The sequence below is a fragment of the Microcaecilia unicolor genome, chromosome 1, assembly GCF_901765095.1.
Source record: "Microcaecilia unicolor chromosome 1, aMicUni1.1, whole genome shotgun sequence".
Taxonomy (NCBI): domain Eukaryota; kingdom Metazoa; phylum Chordata; class Amphibia; order Gymnophiona; family Siphonopidae; genus Microcaecilia; species Microcaecilia unicolor.
Genome location: NC_044031.1, coordinates 501047528 through 501064427, shown reverse-complemented (window position 1 = coordinate 501064427; position 16900 = coordinate 501047528). Strand labels below are relative to the sequence as shown.

General features: G+C 43.2%; 1 protein-coding gene across 1 annotated transcript in view; it reads right to left on the bottom strand.

The window, feature by feature from the left end:
- Nucleotides 1-7352: 7352 nt before the first annotated feature.
- The window catches only part of RAB2A (RAB2A, member RAS oncogene family), a 213882-nt gene continuing 204334 nt past the window's right edge, over nucleotides 7353-16900 (bottom strand). Inside the window, exon 8 of the mRNA XM_030214829.1 lies at nucleotides 7353-8778. Within this exon, the coding sequence (XP_030070689.1) occupies nucleotides 8686-8778 (93 nt within the window). The 3' untranslated portion in view covers nucleotides 7353-8685. The remainder of the gene's footprint in view (nucleotides 8779-16900) is intronic.

Genomic DNA, 16900 nt, shown 5'->3' with positions numbered 1-16900 from the left:
GACATCAAAATGACTATCAGGCTAATTTTCAAAAGAGAAAAATGTCCAAAAAGTGACATGTCTGCATTTGGATGTTTTTCTCACAAAAACATCCAAATCAGTGTTTTCGAAACCTCTTTTTAGATGTTTTTCTCTGAAGCCTGTCAGAAGTATGTCCAAATCTCAAGGGGGCATTTTCAAGGCATTCCTAAGACTCACATTTTTTCAGCCATAATGGAACAAACCAAAAACGTCCAGGACTAAAACTTAGATGTTTTGAGCTAGACCTGTTTTTTTATAATGGATAGCTGCAGTGGGAATTGAACCCACTTCCCCAGGATCAGGGTCTGGTATGCTAGCCATGAGGCTACTCCTCTACTCCACACAAGAGGTGCCCCAAATGATCACTGGAGTGAATTGGGGATCACCTCCCCTTACTCCCCCAGTGGTCACTATCCCCCCTCCCACCCCCAAAAATGTGATTAAAAATATTACTTGCCAGCCAGCCTCTGATGTTATACTCGGGTCCATTTCAATAGCATGCATGTCCCTGGAGTAGTCTAGTAGTGGTGTGGTGCAGTGCAGTGTAGTGCACTGCAGACAGGTGGACCGTCTTCTACCTCCCCCTACTTGTTACACTTGTGGAGGAAACTGTGAGCCCCACAAAATCCACCAGAAACCCACTGTACCCACATATTGGTGCTCCCTTCACCTGTAAGGGCTATGGTAGTGGTGTACAGTTGGGGGTAGTGGGTTTTGGGGGGCTCAGCAGACAAGGTAAGGGAGCAATGGTCAGATGTGTACCTGGGAGTATTTTATAAAGTCCACTGCAATGCCCCCAAGGATGCCCTATTGCTTTCCTGGGATGTCACTTTTCCGCTATTCTACCTGATGCCAAGCTTTCAATTTTTTTTTTTAAATAAAATCTGAGCCTTGTGTCTATTGTTAATCAGTAGATTTGGGCTTTGAATTCAGATCTATAGATGAAAAGGAGGTCTCATTACATATATCTAAATACCAGAGTGCTATTTTTCCATACTTCATAGCAAGAGTGTACATTCCCTAATTACCTGTCCCAAAGCAAGTGAAGCTTTTACCTCCTCAGTGCATGTAAATGGTTTCATCCCTGTGTGGATTCTCTCATGACGTGTGAGGCTTTCTTTCCAACCAAAGATTTTACCACACTCAGGACATGTAAATGGTTTCACTCCTGTGTGGATTCTCTGGTGCATTGTGAGGTTTACCTTCTGACCAAAGCTTTTACCAGACTCTATCCATGCAAATGGTTTCTTTCCCGTGTTGACTTTCTGATGCACTTTGAGATTTACATTACAACCAAAGCTTTTACCACACTTGGAACATGTGAATTGTTTCACTCTATTGTGTATTTTCTTGTGTATTTTGTATGTTTTGTATTTGTATGATTTTTGTTTGAAAATGGACCAAAAAATAAAACATCCAAATCACAAAACGTTTTTCCAAACAGCATTTTCAAAAGGAAAAGATAGATATTTTTTTGTAGACCTTTCCTTTTCTGATTTTGGACATTAAAAAAAAACAAACATCCAAATTCAGACTTAGACATCATATCCAAAAATGCCTCTTGTGCATTTGACTTGCCCAAGTCACAAGGAGCTGCAGTAGGAATTGAACCCATGTTGCCAGAATCAAAGCCTGCTGCACTAACCATTAAGCCACTCCTCCTCTATTTTGGGTGTTTTGCATTTGGACATTTTTTGTTTGAAAATGGACCAAAAAATAAACGTCCATATCACAAAACATCCATAGTATTTTTGAAAAACAAAGATAGACATTAGTTTTGAAAATGACCTTATTTCCTGTTCTGGATTTGGACATTTTGCATAAAACGTCCAAATTCAGACTTAGACATATCGAAAATGCCCCTACACATGTCCATTTGTAAGAGATTAAGGACATAATTCTGGCATTTTTGATACATTTTTATGATAATTTAAATGAGATTCTTCCTAGAGTCTAGCTAAATGTTCTGCAATCCACATAAAACCTTCATTGTTAATTTGCAGAATATAAGTATGTATTTGTATCCACTTCTGGAGGTGAAGTAAAAAATAGCAAGGGAGAAGTAAAACAATGTACTAATCTTTAGCAGTTCGCTGCATTTAAAATAAATCCATCTGCAGTTCATTAGCAGCAGTTTGATATTTGCCAGTGGCATAAACTCCACCCAAACAGCCTCTGCAGTGAGTGAGTGAGTTAGTGTGTGTGTGTGTGTGTGTGTGTGTGTGTGGGGGGGGGGGCAGTGATTCTGCATCCAAATTTCACACCACAGGGTTGGCGGCAGAGTGTGACAAAACATTATAAGAATAAAAAGCTGCTGTGCCACCTCCCACCAATCTTCTCCAATGAAAAGTACTTTAGCCCTGTCTCCTAGCAGCTGGAAAGGCGAGTATGTGCCTTATATCTCTCCCACCACCCCTGTTGTGGAGCTGACATTTTGTCATTATTTTTATTTATTTTAGTTACATTTGTACCCCACGCTTTCCCACTCATGGCAGGCTCAATGTGGCTTGCATATACAGGTCTTATTTGTACCTGGGGCAATGGAGGGTTAAGTACCTTGCCCAGAGTCACAAGGAGCTGTGCCTGAAGTGGGAATTGAACTCAGTTCCCCAGGACCAGAGTCCACCACCCTAACCACTAGGCCACTCCTCCACAACAGTGGCAAGTATCTGTTGGCCTTATTCAGGGCACATGTGTATCAGCTTCCAGGGAAAACTACACTGTGTAGACTCTAGCCAAGAACTTTCATTGCTATGGGTGCATTGCACCTCTTAAAATCTAAAGACAGAAGCCTTTTCCACACATCCGCCTGCCCACCATGGAAGGCCCTCATTACAGCTTACAATCCCAATAACAGTGATAAAATTATGGTTTGGCATGGATTTTGTTGTGTATAATGATTTTTGGTACACTAGAAATATAATCATAGCACTCAAAAGAAAAATCAGCACTGAGCTGGAAATAAACCAATGTGCTGAGATTAGAGCAGGTTATTTGACTGCACTGGAAGTCTAACTGAACAAGAGGAAATTGACATATCACAGGATAAAACTGGGATTAAAAGGTTGTCATTTTTTTTGATCAGGTGCTTAGAAATATGTAAAACAAAATTATTCCCTTGGTATATTGATAACATGAATGTGACTGACAAGAGTTAGGTAAGCACCTTCTTGTAAGAAGTCCTAAAATGATTTAAAGAAGAAATGTTTACTTTGATGCCTACAAACCTCATTTGATGACTGAACAATTACATTTGCAGCAGACTACTGCACCATTTTTTTAAAATGTGCACTGTGATTCCTTGTTTTGTTCTGGAACTCCTGTCTTCCTCAGTGAGGATACCCTCCCCTTTTCAAGCTCTTAAATTATCACAGAAGTAACCTCCTGACCTCTGTGGTGTTCTGCAATTCCTGGCAGCTGTGTGGCTCTCCTTTGTCTCTGCCAGCACTGAAAATAATAAATTTCCTGCCTTTCCCCAGGAAACTATTACTACATATTCTGTGAATGTTTACGAGAATGCAGTTTTATTGGTCAACATGAAAGCCAGTGTCCTGGGTTAGGATAAGTTCTGTAGCACCAGCTCTAGGGAAAACTAGCACAACTCTGACCTAAGAACATAGCCAACCAGACCTGTGCCAGGTCCCTGCTCCTCATCTGATTATCCTACAGACAGGCTGACTAGAGCATCCCTAGGTATTGGCTAGTTAAATTAAATCTTGATTAGTGTGCATTGTATAATTCCTGTTCCTTTTCCCTGTTTGTAGGTACAATGTTTAGAATTGAAGAGGTGAATTCCAAAACCTGTTAAATATTTTTTTTTCAAAAATGAGTTCATACCAGAACAGACTGTCCTTATAGAAAGCCACAGGATGTGTGAAATTTGCATTAAAGGGCATTTAATCATTAGGTATATGATATTCAGTGAAACAAAAGTCTTATACCTGATATAATTCTTAAAAAAAAATAAAACAAATGTAAAAAACAAACAAACAAAAACAGCTTTTCATACTTACCAGGTTTTGGAACTCAGCTTTTCAATTAATTGTATAATCTTTTCCCAAATAAACATGTTAGGCTTGTATCTGTGGCTGATCTGTATGGCCAAAACTTTTTGTAGCTGATTTGTACGCACATTTCCAGGAACACTAGGTTCTGTGCGGTTGCAGTATTCTTTAAGACTACAGGAGGAAGGCTTCTGGGGTAAAGAGTAATTGCTTGAAACAAGCAGCATCCCCTGGATTCTCTATATGGTACACAGAGTAGTGTGCGTAAATTTGTGCATGTGGCCAATTTACACACACTACTAAATTGAGTAATAAGCCATTTAGTCTTGATAATTAGCTGGTAACCAATTATCAACACTAATTGGGCATAATTGGAATTTATTTGTACTTTGTAGGCATATTCTAAAATGCAGTGTTTGTAAATTCCCAAGCGTGCAGTCAAAAAAAGGGGTCAAGTCATGGGAGGAGTGTGGGCGTGTCAGGGTCATCAATCAAATCTACATGTGTGGTTATAGAATTCGGGGGAGCACGCATCTAGATTCAGGCACAGGCATTTGTACCAGCTTTTCACTGGCGTAAATGGCTGTGCCTAAATCTGGGTGCATCCACCTGGCCTATGCGCTATTCTATAAACTGTGTCTGAACTTAGAAGCGGTTTATAGAATACTGTTAGGCGTGCTAATTGGATGCACCTAGATTTTATTCGTCATATATAGAATCCAGCCCTATGGGGGTAACTCTATAACACTGATGGCGAACCTTTCAGAGACAGAGTACCCCAACAGCAACCCAAAATCTAATTATTTATCGCAAAGTGCCAACAGGGCAATTTAACCTGAATAACAGAACTTTAAAAACATTTGGCATGCTTTTGAATAATTAATGTGATTTTTGCTGTTGCATGCATGCTGATAACTCCCTTCCCTTCCATCCATGTGCATCTCCTTCCTGTCTTCCCTGCCCTTCCCTCCATCCGTCCAACAATTGCCCTCCCCTCCATCCAGCCATGTCCAGCAACCCTCCTCTCTCCTGCCCTCCCATCCATGCCCTGCATGTAAATCTTTTTTATTACCTCTGTGGAAGCTTGAAAGCCCTGCCTGTCTCTAGCCTTCCCTTCGTGAGTTCGTTCCCTCAGTCAGTCCTGCCCTCATGGAGATGTCAGAAGGCGGAACTGACTGAGGGAACGAACTCACGAAGGGAAGGCTAGAGACGGGCTTTCAAAGACGCGGCCGCTCTGTGGAGATAATCAGCGCCGGTGGGGAGGATATGCGAGGGGATGTTGGGTGGGCGGGCCTGGAGGGAAAGTGGCTGGGCCTGGGCCCGTCCGGGCCTGCCCGTGGCTACGCCCCTGGCGATGGCGCGCGTGCCAACAGAGAGGGCTTTGTGTGCCCTCTCTGGCACGTGTGCCATAGGTTCACCATCACTACTCTATAAGAAGCAATCTAGGTATAAGTTGCTAGCAAAATCCAAATAAATAAGCAAGCGCCAAGAAGGCATGTAAATGGTGGCATTCTAGTCATTTATGCATGTTAAGCAGCCACTTACACATGTAAATGTCCTCTTATAGAATACCAACTAACAGAAAAAGACATGCCATGATTTGATGGTGCATACTTTGCAAGTGGACATTTGCATTGGTGGAGTTTGTGTGGAACGTGAATGGAATGCCCAGGCATGTGCATAAATTATAGAATACTAGTAAAAAAAGGCCCATTTCTGACACAAATGAAACGGGCACTAGCAAGGTTTTCCTCGGCTCCCCTGCAGCCACCCATGTCCAGCGAACCTCTTCTCCCCCTGCAGCCACCCATGTCCAGCGACCCTCCTCTCTCCCCTGCCCTCCCTCCTACCACCCATGTCCAGCGACCTTCCTCTTTCCCCTGCCCCCCTTCAGCCACCCATGTCCAGCGACCCTCCTCCCCCTGCGCCCACCCAAGTCCAGCGACCCTCCTCTCTCCCCTGCCCCCCCATGTCCAGCGACCCCCCTCTCTCCCCTGCCCCCCCCCCTCAAGCCACCCATGTCCAGCGACCCTCCTCTGGACATGGATCAGCTGTGAGGCATGTTTCCCCCCCACCCCGGGTTTTGAAGTTGACATCATGATGGCTATGGTGATGTCACCCTGATCTATGGAGCCTAGCTGACCAACTCGGAATGAGCCACAGTCCCAGGCAAGTCAGAACGCTGGAGGTGAGAATTATTATATTGGACTACATGCACTTTCTAGCACACATTTAGGAGTGGGCATTTATACCAAATGATCACACCTTACATTTAAGCATGTTTTTGGCTACTTCTGCTATCCTATATAATAATTCTCACCTCCAACATTCTGTCCCTGCCTGGAACCATGGTCTGCTAGGTGCTGTAGATCAAACTGACGTCATGAATCCCACTGATTGGCTGCACCTCGGGTGAAGTCACAAAGCAAGCAAACCTATGAGATGCTGCAGGATGTTTAATAGACAGGAGTGGAAGTGAGCAAAGCAAGTCTATGGTAAGCAAGGAAGCCCATTTGGTTAATCTCTGTTTCCACTCCCCTACACAGCCATCATTGGTATACACTCAAAAACAAGCAAACCTGGGAGCTGCTACTTCACATTGTCGTTTTTAAATTGTTGTTCCATCTGAAACAAGTCTAAAGCTGTTTCAACTGGATAGACAGTGCCTTAAAATGTGGAGGACAAAAGGGGGGGGGGACAGACAGACCCTGCAACTGGGAGGGAGGGGGGACCCTGCAACTGGGAAAAAGGGAGGGAAAAGGGGAAAAAGGGAGGGAGGGGGGACCCCCCTGCAACTGGGAGACAGACCGGGGGGGGGGGGGGGGACGACAATGACCCTGGAACTGGGAGAGAGGGGGGACCGTGGCACATACTCTCATTCTCACACACTCGCACCCAGTCTCACTCTCTCTCTGTCACACACACTCGCACATTTACCCTCTCTCACACAGTCACTCTCACACTCTCTCAAACATACACACTCCAAGGAAAACCTTGCTAGCGCCCGTTTCCTTTAAAACAGAAATGGGCCTTTTTTACTAGTTGATCTATAAAGAAAAGTAGGCCCTTACTTTTCTTTACAGAATAGGTTTCAACTAGGCACCCTAACTGGTACCTTAAAATAGGGGCTCCATTGTTACAGGGACCAATTGGTCAGCAGCCATCAAGCACTTCACGGTTTTCTATGCTTCCTTAAAGAGCAACCCCCCCCCCCCCCCCCCCCCAGTAAAAGAGAACACAGAACTGAATCAGTTTCCAGCAGGTAAAGCTACAGTCAAAGGCATACATTATCATATATTGGTGGAGGAAGGACATATATTCAAAAAGTGACTTTGAACACAGGATTTTATTTTGTACTCTTGTGACCACTGCATTTTAAGCAAATAAAAAAGACCCTAAAATACAAAACCCAAAACAGGAGAATATGAGTAGTGTGGGGGTAAAAAGCAAGTTCAGTTTTGGCATTTTTCAGGATTTTCAATGTTTGATTTATTGAAATGGTTCTTCCTCCCTTCCATCCCACTATAGACAAGATGTTTACCATATATTAGAGATTACAGGTTGTCACTTAAAGAAAACTTTACAGAGTTACTGTACATCTAAGGTTGAAAAACTGTCTGCATGAAATACAGCACCTACAAATTAACCTCCCATTTTTACAAAGCCATGCTAGCGGCTGCTGGTGCAGTAATGCTGACACAGCCCATTCAAAGTGAATGGGCTGTGGCAGCATTACCGTGCGGCTTTGTAAAAAAAAAAAAAAAAAAGGGGGGGGTGTAAGTGAGCTGCAGCCAAATATTATTACCGTTTTTTTGGGGGGAAAAAAGAGTTTCCATAATGTGCTATTTGATGTGGATATTAATTCTTCTTACCATTTCCATTCACTCTACAGTTTTTACCTAAAAGTATTCAATAAGGCAAACAGCCATTTCTGAAGAGATGACGGCAAACTTCTGGCATTAAGTAGATCACACACAGCCTCCAGTAATACACATTAAGCACTTCTTGGATATAAAGAAAATATGCCAATGTTGAATATGTTTAAAAATACAATATCCACATAATTCTAGATGATGCTTATGTAGTTTTTAGGCTCTAAACAGTATATAGAATTTATGCAAATTCTTTAAAGAATTTTAGCTTGGCAAGTACATCCAAGCATGTTATTATTAAACTATATATACAGAAAGTTAATGATAAATACAGAATTAAAAGAGTTCTTCTGCTTTTTAATAGATTGGAAAACTGATACTTTTTTTTTTTTTTGAAGACAGCTCTACAATATTAAACATTAGGTAACCACAGGAGTTGAGGAAACCTAGCTACACAAACTGATTTTAAAATACTCAGGATGACTTTGTAGTGTTTAATACAATTCAGTTTGTAAGTCAAGGGCACAAGACACAACATTTAACAAAAATAATCACAATCAATTTACCTAGAAATCAAATGTAAATAGAGACGAATGCAATCTCCAAAATTTGTCTCTTTAAAGTGAACATTAACCATTTATTCAAAGTTATACAAGAATTTGAAGGATAAAGTCTTCTGAGACATAGAACCATCTTGCAATGGACTCATGTCTTGAGTTCAGCTGGAGTGGGGGAGGGGAAAACAAGTTGAAAGGCCCCATTTGGGCAGCTTGAAAGTAAACACACACTCAACAGCATCCTCCAGAAGTATGTCCTCCTTGATTGCCTGAAAGTGATGCATTGGTAGCAGCATGCTGAGGGCCTATTTTAATACCATTTGCCTGCAGGAGAAAAACACAAAATTAAAAAGAACCCTTGTTCATGTATGCCAATATATTTCCTATATAAGAATACCATGATATTGAACTGTGTATACCCCCCCCCCCCCAAAAAAAAGGCAAAACAAAGATGAACAATTCAAGTTTTCCATGATAAGATTTGTAGAAAATTTAAAGGAGGGGGGGGGGGGGGGGGGAATGAATTAGACATGTCTTTTTGCTTCCAATTAATCTTATATCTAAGTTGCTTGCACCAAGGTCAGGGGTTTCTTCACCAGAAGGAAAAGGAATGGGGAGAAGTTATCCCTGTCCTGTTTTCTCCTCCCTCCCCCTCACTCAGAAATAAGCAAATAGTTAAACAGTATATAGCAGATTAAATACACAATAATCTCTTATTCAATGCACTGAAATAAGAGGTTAGCAAACAAAAGCAAAAAGAAAATAAACTTATACTAGCCAAAGTTATTCCAACAGAACTAGTGAAGACTCACTAAAACTCAGTAGAACAGCATATTTATGATGTCCAAATTGAACATGTGTTAAAATAGGAATAACTTCAAAGCAGCATCAGGGTGGATATGCAACTGTGTGGTAAGGGGGAAGGGGCAAGGAAGAGCGTATAGTGTGGACACCAATATGCCACTCCACTGACTGGGTCTCCAGTACTCATTTATATATTGAACCATTTGATTCTCCACACTTGTTTCCCATGCTTTAAGAGCAATTGTGCTCTACACATTACTACAGTTTTCTCCTGCAGTTCTGATGGTGGCCAAAAACGCCATTGCTGCTTTGCCCCACATTTCCTTTCAGCGACTCTGCAGGAAGACTTGCCTGCTCTATCTTCCACTGCACCTGACAATGCTGTTCATTGCCGAGGCAGTTAACTCGAAGATTTTGCGCTCTTCCATCCCACATTTCCCAGCAGTTCTGCCTAATAGCTGCCACCATGTCAGCAGGTTTGCAAGCTTACATATGGAGGACCAGATTACATGTAGAGATACACAGAAAGCTTGCAGCTATGGTGGTGAGCACTGTTTAGAGATGTAATCATGGGAGAGCTTTCACTGGCAAGGGGAAGGAACCTTTGCCAGCACTTACATACATGTAACGACAATGTAAGCAATTCTTAGCCAGAAATGCAGGGAATGGGATAGGGTGGGAACCTCTGCTGGCAGCTGAAGATGTAGTTCACTAGTGGTGGATAAAGATGTAGGAGGGTTAATGCAGAAGGGCTGCATTCAAATGATGCAACAGTAACCACATTGTATTTATGTAGAGAAAGAAGCTACTGTATTTGAATTGTGTCAGAGCAAATCAAGTCTCTTTTCTAGAGGGTTTTACCGTTGTGGTGATCTGAAATGAAAAAGCTAGGTAAGCAAGAGGAATATACTGTAAGTCGAAAAGCAAAAATGGGTAGTTTTTCACCACCCACAAACCGGGACACTACACAGCTGTGATGAAGCAAAGGAGTACATTAAATGGTTAGAGCAGCAGGATGAGGAAAGCCTGGTTCAAATCCCACTGTTGCTTCTCGTGACCTTGGGAAAGTCACTTAGCTTTCCATAGCTTCAGGTACAAACTTTATTTGTGAGCCCTCCAGGGTCAGGGTAATACCTAGTTATATAAATGCAACTTGCCCTAAACTACAACTGAAAAATATGTGAGCCAAAATTCAAATTAAGATCGCTGTCCACACTGGATAGTTTTGGTAACGATTAGGGCTCACCAGAGCATCAGATATAGCTTATAGCTGTCTCCTCTGTCCACAGTTGGGAGGACTGGATAGCAGTGGCTCTTGTTACCCTTCTAAGTTTATGTATTTCAAAGAGTATGGAATATGGCCGTCCTCTACCACATTTTCTTTGCTGCTGCCCAGTATCTGGAAGCACAAGTTCAGCAGTATAGTATTCAGGACTTTGGATCTAGAGTCACCATTCTGAAGTTCATGAATGGTTTCCACCTCTAGCAACTGCTCTCATGCTGAAGTCATGGTAGCAAGGGCCTTGAACTGGATGCAGCAGTAGCTCCCTGCTAAACTAGACTTTTCTTGATAAAAAAAAGCAGCGACAGCACTTCAGCTACTGGATGTGTGGATTGGTGGCCTTGTGGCAATTCGGGGGCAGATGAAGCAGCAGTGGTTGCGAGAAAGGGTGGAAGACCTGCGGTTTCAGCATCATCTACCACCTGAGGGCAGGGATGAGATGCTGCCCCGCCTGGCCATGGTCTATCATCTCTCTACTTCTCTCTTCAACCCTCTTCCCCATGTTTACCTTTTTTTTTTCTTTTCCAAAAGGTGGCAGTGGCAGCAATTCCCATAGACTGCCCTGCTGCCGGCACTGGCCTCCTCACTCTACTGCACCCTGCCTCTGAGGAAACAGGAAGTTATGTCAAGAGGCAGGCTGCAGTAAGGAGAAGAGGCCGGTGCTGGCAGCAAGGCAACCTATGGGAATCGCTGCCGCCCTTTGGAAAGGAATAAAGAAGGTAAATGTGGGAAGAGGGCTGAGGGAGATGGTGCTCCATGGAGAGTGCCACCTTAGTTAGCCTAATGGTAGGGCCACCACTGGTGGTGGGGGTAGGTAGGTTTTATGAGACAGGAACCAGCTGGAAACATCCTGTTGGCTACAGGAGGAGGTAGCCTAGTGGTTAGTGCAGTGGACTTTGATCCTGGGGAACTGGGTTCAATTCCCACTGCAGCTTTTTGTGACTCTGGGCAAGTCACTTAACCCTCCATTGTCCCAGGTACAAATAAGTACCTGTATATACTATGTAAACCGCTTTGAATGTAGTTGCAAAAACCACAAAAAGCAACATACCAAGTCCCATTACCTTTTCCCTACCCTATAGCTTGCCATTCTCTGCCTTAAATGAAGAACAAATTCTTGTTGTATTTTGTTTTAGATAAGGCCATGACAAATACTTGCAGTTGCAATTAAAAATGCAAGTTAATATGATGTTGGCTTTGGATTTGTCACTTTTGCAAGCTAATTCTTTGTACATGCAGTGCATATCATTTTCTCTTCAACAAATGATCAGCAAGATGGAAGGGAAGAGACAACGGAAAAGTACTTTTACTTTAAAATATTCAGGATTGTTTGTTAAGTTTTTAAATGTATGTCTTCCTAGCAATAATGTATTGAATTTTCATTGGGACTGCTAAAACACAAAGCCAGTGCTCTCCAAGCAGCCCTATATTCCTGTGTTGAATCAACTGCATGAGCTAAAGGCATACAAGTGTTCTGTGTCATCAATAATTTCTAAGATCCCCAAAGACATGGCAACTTGCCAGGAAACCACACATGGTATAGTTCCTTCATTCATCAACTTCATACTTATGTCCTAACCCTCACTCCCTCAAGTGGATTTTACCTAAAAATACAGCACTTTGAGAAAAGTAATACAGTAGCTTCCGAATTAAGCTCTTAAGGAAACTTTGCGTCACAGTAAATGTTAGATTTATAGTACTTGGCAGTTGCACTGCAACAGTAGTAGCCTTGGGGTTTCTGGCAGTAGCTCAGTACTGAGAGCAGCTGATGTGGTTTTTCTCCACGCTCTTGGCCTCCTCTTTAATAGAAAGCATGCCCTATGGCTCATTGGTTTTTCCTCTTCGGGGCTGGCTGAAACTTCTTGAGGAATCAAGGAACCAGACTTGGCACAAAGTCAAACAAATAGCATGGACTGTTGGCACTCAACAGCATACTGTAATCAAAACTCTAGTAAAGCACAGTGAGACAAGTAGCTACTGCACAAAACACGAGAGAAACAAGGGAACATGCATTTTTCAACTAAAGCGCCAATTACTGTCCAATTTAGACTGCATTATGAATGTGGTTAATGCTCCTCTAAATCTCCTGATTTGTCTTCTTTTACGTAATCAGCCTGTAATCTGATTATCATTCTTCCATATTTTAGGAGGGGGAATATCTCTCTTCCACCAGAAAACAAAAAAACTTCAATCCATAGCTCTTTATGAAGTCTCTCATTAGTCCCTCATACTCTCAAAGAGAAAATTTAACAGCAATTTTTAAAATTCCTGCCCTCACCCCTACAAATTGTCAGTAGTGAAGGCACTGTGTCACAATCCTGCTGCCAAGTTCACCCTTAGAAAACCTGTCTCATAATGACCTGTGCACCAACATCTTTACGGCAAACCAGGGGCATAACCGGACCTCAACAGGAGGGCCCCAGAGACTGAGGGGGGGCATTTTGGCATTTTGCGTGTAGGCCAAGATATCTAAGGCTTTGTTCTTACACAAAAAGACAAATATCTTCTACTGGAAATCAAAAGACATGCTAATAGATTCCTTTCTAGAAGGTGGAAGAACTTTATACCAAATTATATCCTTCACAACATCCAGGCTAAGATAATTAAGGAGTAGATGTTAGCTTTGTGTGATTAAGGCTGGGAAAAAAGCCCATCTGACTGGCTTCAAGAGAGATTGGTTTCTGGTTCTGTGGGAACTCTCTCAGATCTGTCCTGCCCCCCTCCCCCCCCCCCCCCGAAAAAGGAGCTGCGAGTATTATATATCTTCAATACCTTCATAAGTACATAAGTATTGCCATACTGGGAAAGACCAAAGGTCCATCGAGCCCAGCATCCTGTTTCCAACAGTGGCCAATCCAGGTCACAGATACCCGGCAAGATCCCAAAAATGTACAAAACATTTTATACTGCTTATCCCAGAAATAGTGGATTTTCCCCAAGTCCATTTAATAACGGTCTATGGACTTTTCCTTTAGGAAGCCCTCCAAACCTTTTTAAAACTCCGCTAAGCTAACCGCATTTACCACATTCTCTGGCAACGAATTCCAGAGTTTAATTATACGTTGAGTGAAGAAAAACTTTTCTCTGATTTGTTTTAAATTTACTACATTGTAGCTTCATCGCATGCCCCCTAGTCCTAGTATTTTTGGAAAGCGTGAACAGACGCTTCACATCTACCCGTTCAACTCCACTCATTATTTTATAGACCTCTATCATATCTCCCCTCAGTCGCCTTTTCTCCAAGCTGAAGAGCCCTAGCTGCTTTAGCCTTTCCTCATAGGGAAGTCGTCTCATCCCCTTTATCATTTTTCGTCGCCCTTCTCTGCACCTTTTCTAATTCCACTATATCTTTTTTGAGATGCAGCGACCAGAATTGAACACAATATTCGAGGTGCGGTCGCATCATGGAGCGATACAAAGGCATTATAACATCCTCAATTTTGTTTTCCATTCCTTTCCTAATAATACCTAACATTCTATTTGCTTTCTTAGCCGCAGCAGCACACTGAGCAGAAGGTTTCAACGTATCATCGACGACGACACCTAGATCCCTTACTTGGTCCGTGACTCCTAACGTGGAACCTTGCATGACATAGCTATAATTCGGGTTCCTCTTTCCCACATGCATCACTTTGCACTTGCTCACATTAAACGTCATCTGCCATTTAGACGCCCAGTCTCCCAGTCTCATAAGGTCCGCTTGTAATTTTTCACAATCCTCCCGCGATTTAACGACTTTGAATAACTTTGTGTCATCAGCAAATTTAATTACCTCACTAGTTACTCCCATCTCTAGGTCATTTATAAATATGTTAAAAAGCAGCGGTCCCAGCACAGAGCCCTGGGGGACCCCACTAACTACCTTTCACCATTGAGAATACTGACCATTTAACCCTACTCTCTGTTTTCTATCTTTTAACCAGTTTTTAATCCACAATAGAACACTACCTCCTATCCCATGATGCTCCAATTTCCTCTGGAGTCTTTCATGAGGTACTTTGTCAAACGCCTTCTGAAAACCCTTTTTTCTTATTTCTCAAAATGTTTAACCATTACAATCATGAAATGAAAAACGTTAAGTAGGTAACAGACAAAGCATCAAAAAGAAAATAAATCAGGCAACAATCTGTGTAGCTTCACTACTCCACGTTATGAGTGACCAGCAAATTACTAGGAAAATATTATAGCAAGAAACAAGGAAATGAATAACTTCTCATTTACTCATTTGTCCACAAGAAACAATCCCAAATACATTTGATCTACTAAAACATACTTAACATCCTTGAAAATTAAAAGGCACTTACAAAGAAATTTCAAGTAAAAACTAGCTCCTACTGCAAGAACCTGCATATTCAGGAACAAAAAAAGTTCTCTCTCATTTGCTCTCTGGGTACATCAGTAAAAATTTAAATCCTAGTACTGCAAAATGGGAAGTCTTTGTTTAGGAAGAAAGGTTTCAAAACTGAAATCTTATCAATCTCGGATATGTGCTGCTTGATAAGAGAAGCAGTGTCCTGCTCCTTGTCTCAGAAGATACTCTTTCCATGTACAGAGGTGGCCATAAGTCAGAAGGATGCTAGGCTGTTTAGAGAGGTATGACCAGCAGAAGAAAGGAAGTGTTAATACCCATGTACAAGTCATTGGTGAGGCCCCGCTTGGAGTACTGTGTTCCCTTTTAGTTGTATATCATTAATGGGCCGATGATCAGAATAAAACACAGGTGATAGAGGCTGTTAGCACCATACTAGTGCCTGAGTTTGCTACTGCCTCTTGATCAGAGCTCCCAAGCATGTGAAAACACGCTCGCGGGCTTTCAACGCAATTAGCATGCAAATGCATGCAAAATAGGGCTCTTAGTGCAAGTAGCATGCAAATGCATGCTAAACCTATTCCACCCAAATGATCAGCGACCAATGCGCCAAAGATTGGCTTGCTGGCTGTGGCAAACCCTACACCAGCTCAGAGGTGGCGTTAGGATTTGCAGACCATTGGGGAGGAATGTGAGCCCTGTCCATCATGCATTTGCATGCTAGCAGGCCCCCATTCCCCCCAATGCAGCTGACTCCCCCCCCCTGCAGGAACCCTGACCTGACCCCCCCAACCCCAGCGACAAGGGGGTTGAGGTCTGGCAGATCTCCGGTCCTCCCGACACAGGTTCAGGGGGAGCTGGAGATCCGGTGGGTCTCCAGCCCCCCTAACACCCCCAGCATCCCTTCAGATGTCCCTGGTGGCAAAGTGGGCCGCAGGTCAGTCCCCCTCCACCTGGTGGTTTACAGGCCCTTCCCCACCACCCCTACCTTCGTTGGAGGAGGGAGGCGGCCTCCCTCCTCTTCCATCGGCGCTGCCTCAAAAATAGGTGGTGCCCAGCCCTGTCCAGTGCATCCTGGGATGCGCTGGGCAGGGCTTCACACCATATAAGGGAGAAGCCCCGCCCAGTGCATCCCAAGATGCTATGGTCAGGGCGCTGCCATTTTCTAGGCAGCACCGAGGAGGAAGGCCACCTCTCTCCTCCAACGAAGGCAGGGGTGGGGAAGGGCTTCTAGAACACAAGGTTGGGGGGGGATGCTGGGGGGGGTTAGGGGGGCTGGAGACCCACTGGATTTCCAGCCCCCCCAAACTTGTGTTGGGGGGGGGGGGGTCGGGGGGACCAGAGGTCCACCGGACCTCCGGCACCCATTTTGCTTGCATCGGGGTGGGGGAAGTTGGGGTCTGGTGGTCCCATGGACCACCAGCCCGTGTTTGACAGGTCTGGCCTTTTGACAGCCCAGAACTGTCAAACAAGTGCGGGAAGATTGTGCCTGAGCACATGCTCGGGTACAATCCTCCCGCGCTTGTACCCTATGATCATAGAAAATAGAGTGCTTAAATTTGCATGCTATCTCTGATCATATGGGCGGTAAAGCCCCGTGCTGTTCCAGTGCTATTTTTAGAGCGCTGTTTGGAACAGCGCAGGACTTTCGATCATCTGCCTATAAGGATATAAGATTTGAAGCGATTTATTAGTTTGTGAACTGCTTTTAAATTAAAGTGATAAAGTAAGTCCTCAATAAAAAAATAAACAAAGAATAGCAACAAAAAGGATATGGGGTTTGTGCCAAAAGTCATGAGAAGAGAAAAGAGTCCCTGAATATCGATACCCCAGAGGAAAGGAGAGATAGGGGTGATATGATACAGACATTAAATATTTGAAAGGTATTAATACACAAATTGTTTTCAGAGAAAGGGAAGTGGTAGAACTAGAGGACATGAATTGAGGTTGCAGAAGAGTTGACTTTGGAGTAACATCAGGAAGTACATTTTCACCAAGAACATAAGAATAGCCATACTGGGTCAGACCAATGGTCCATCTAGCCCAGTATC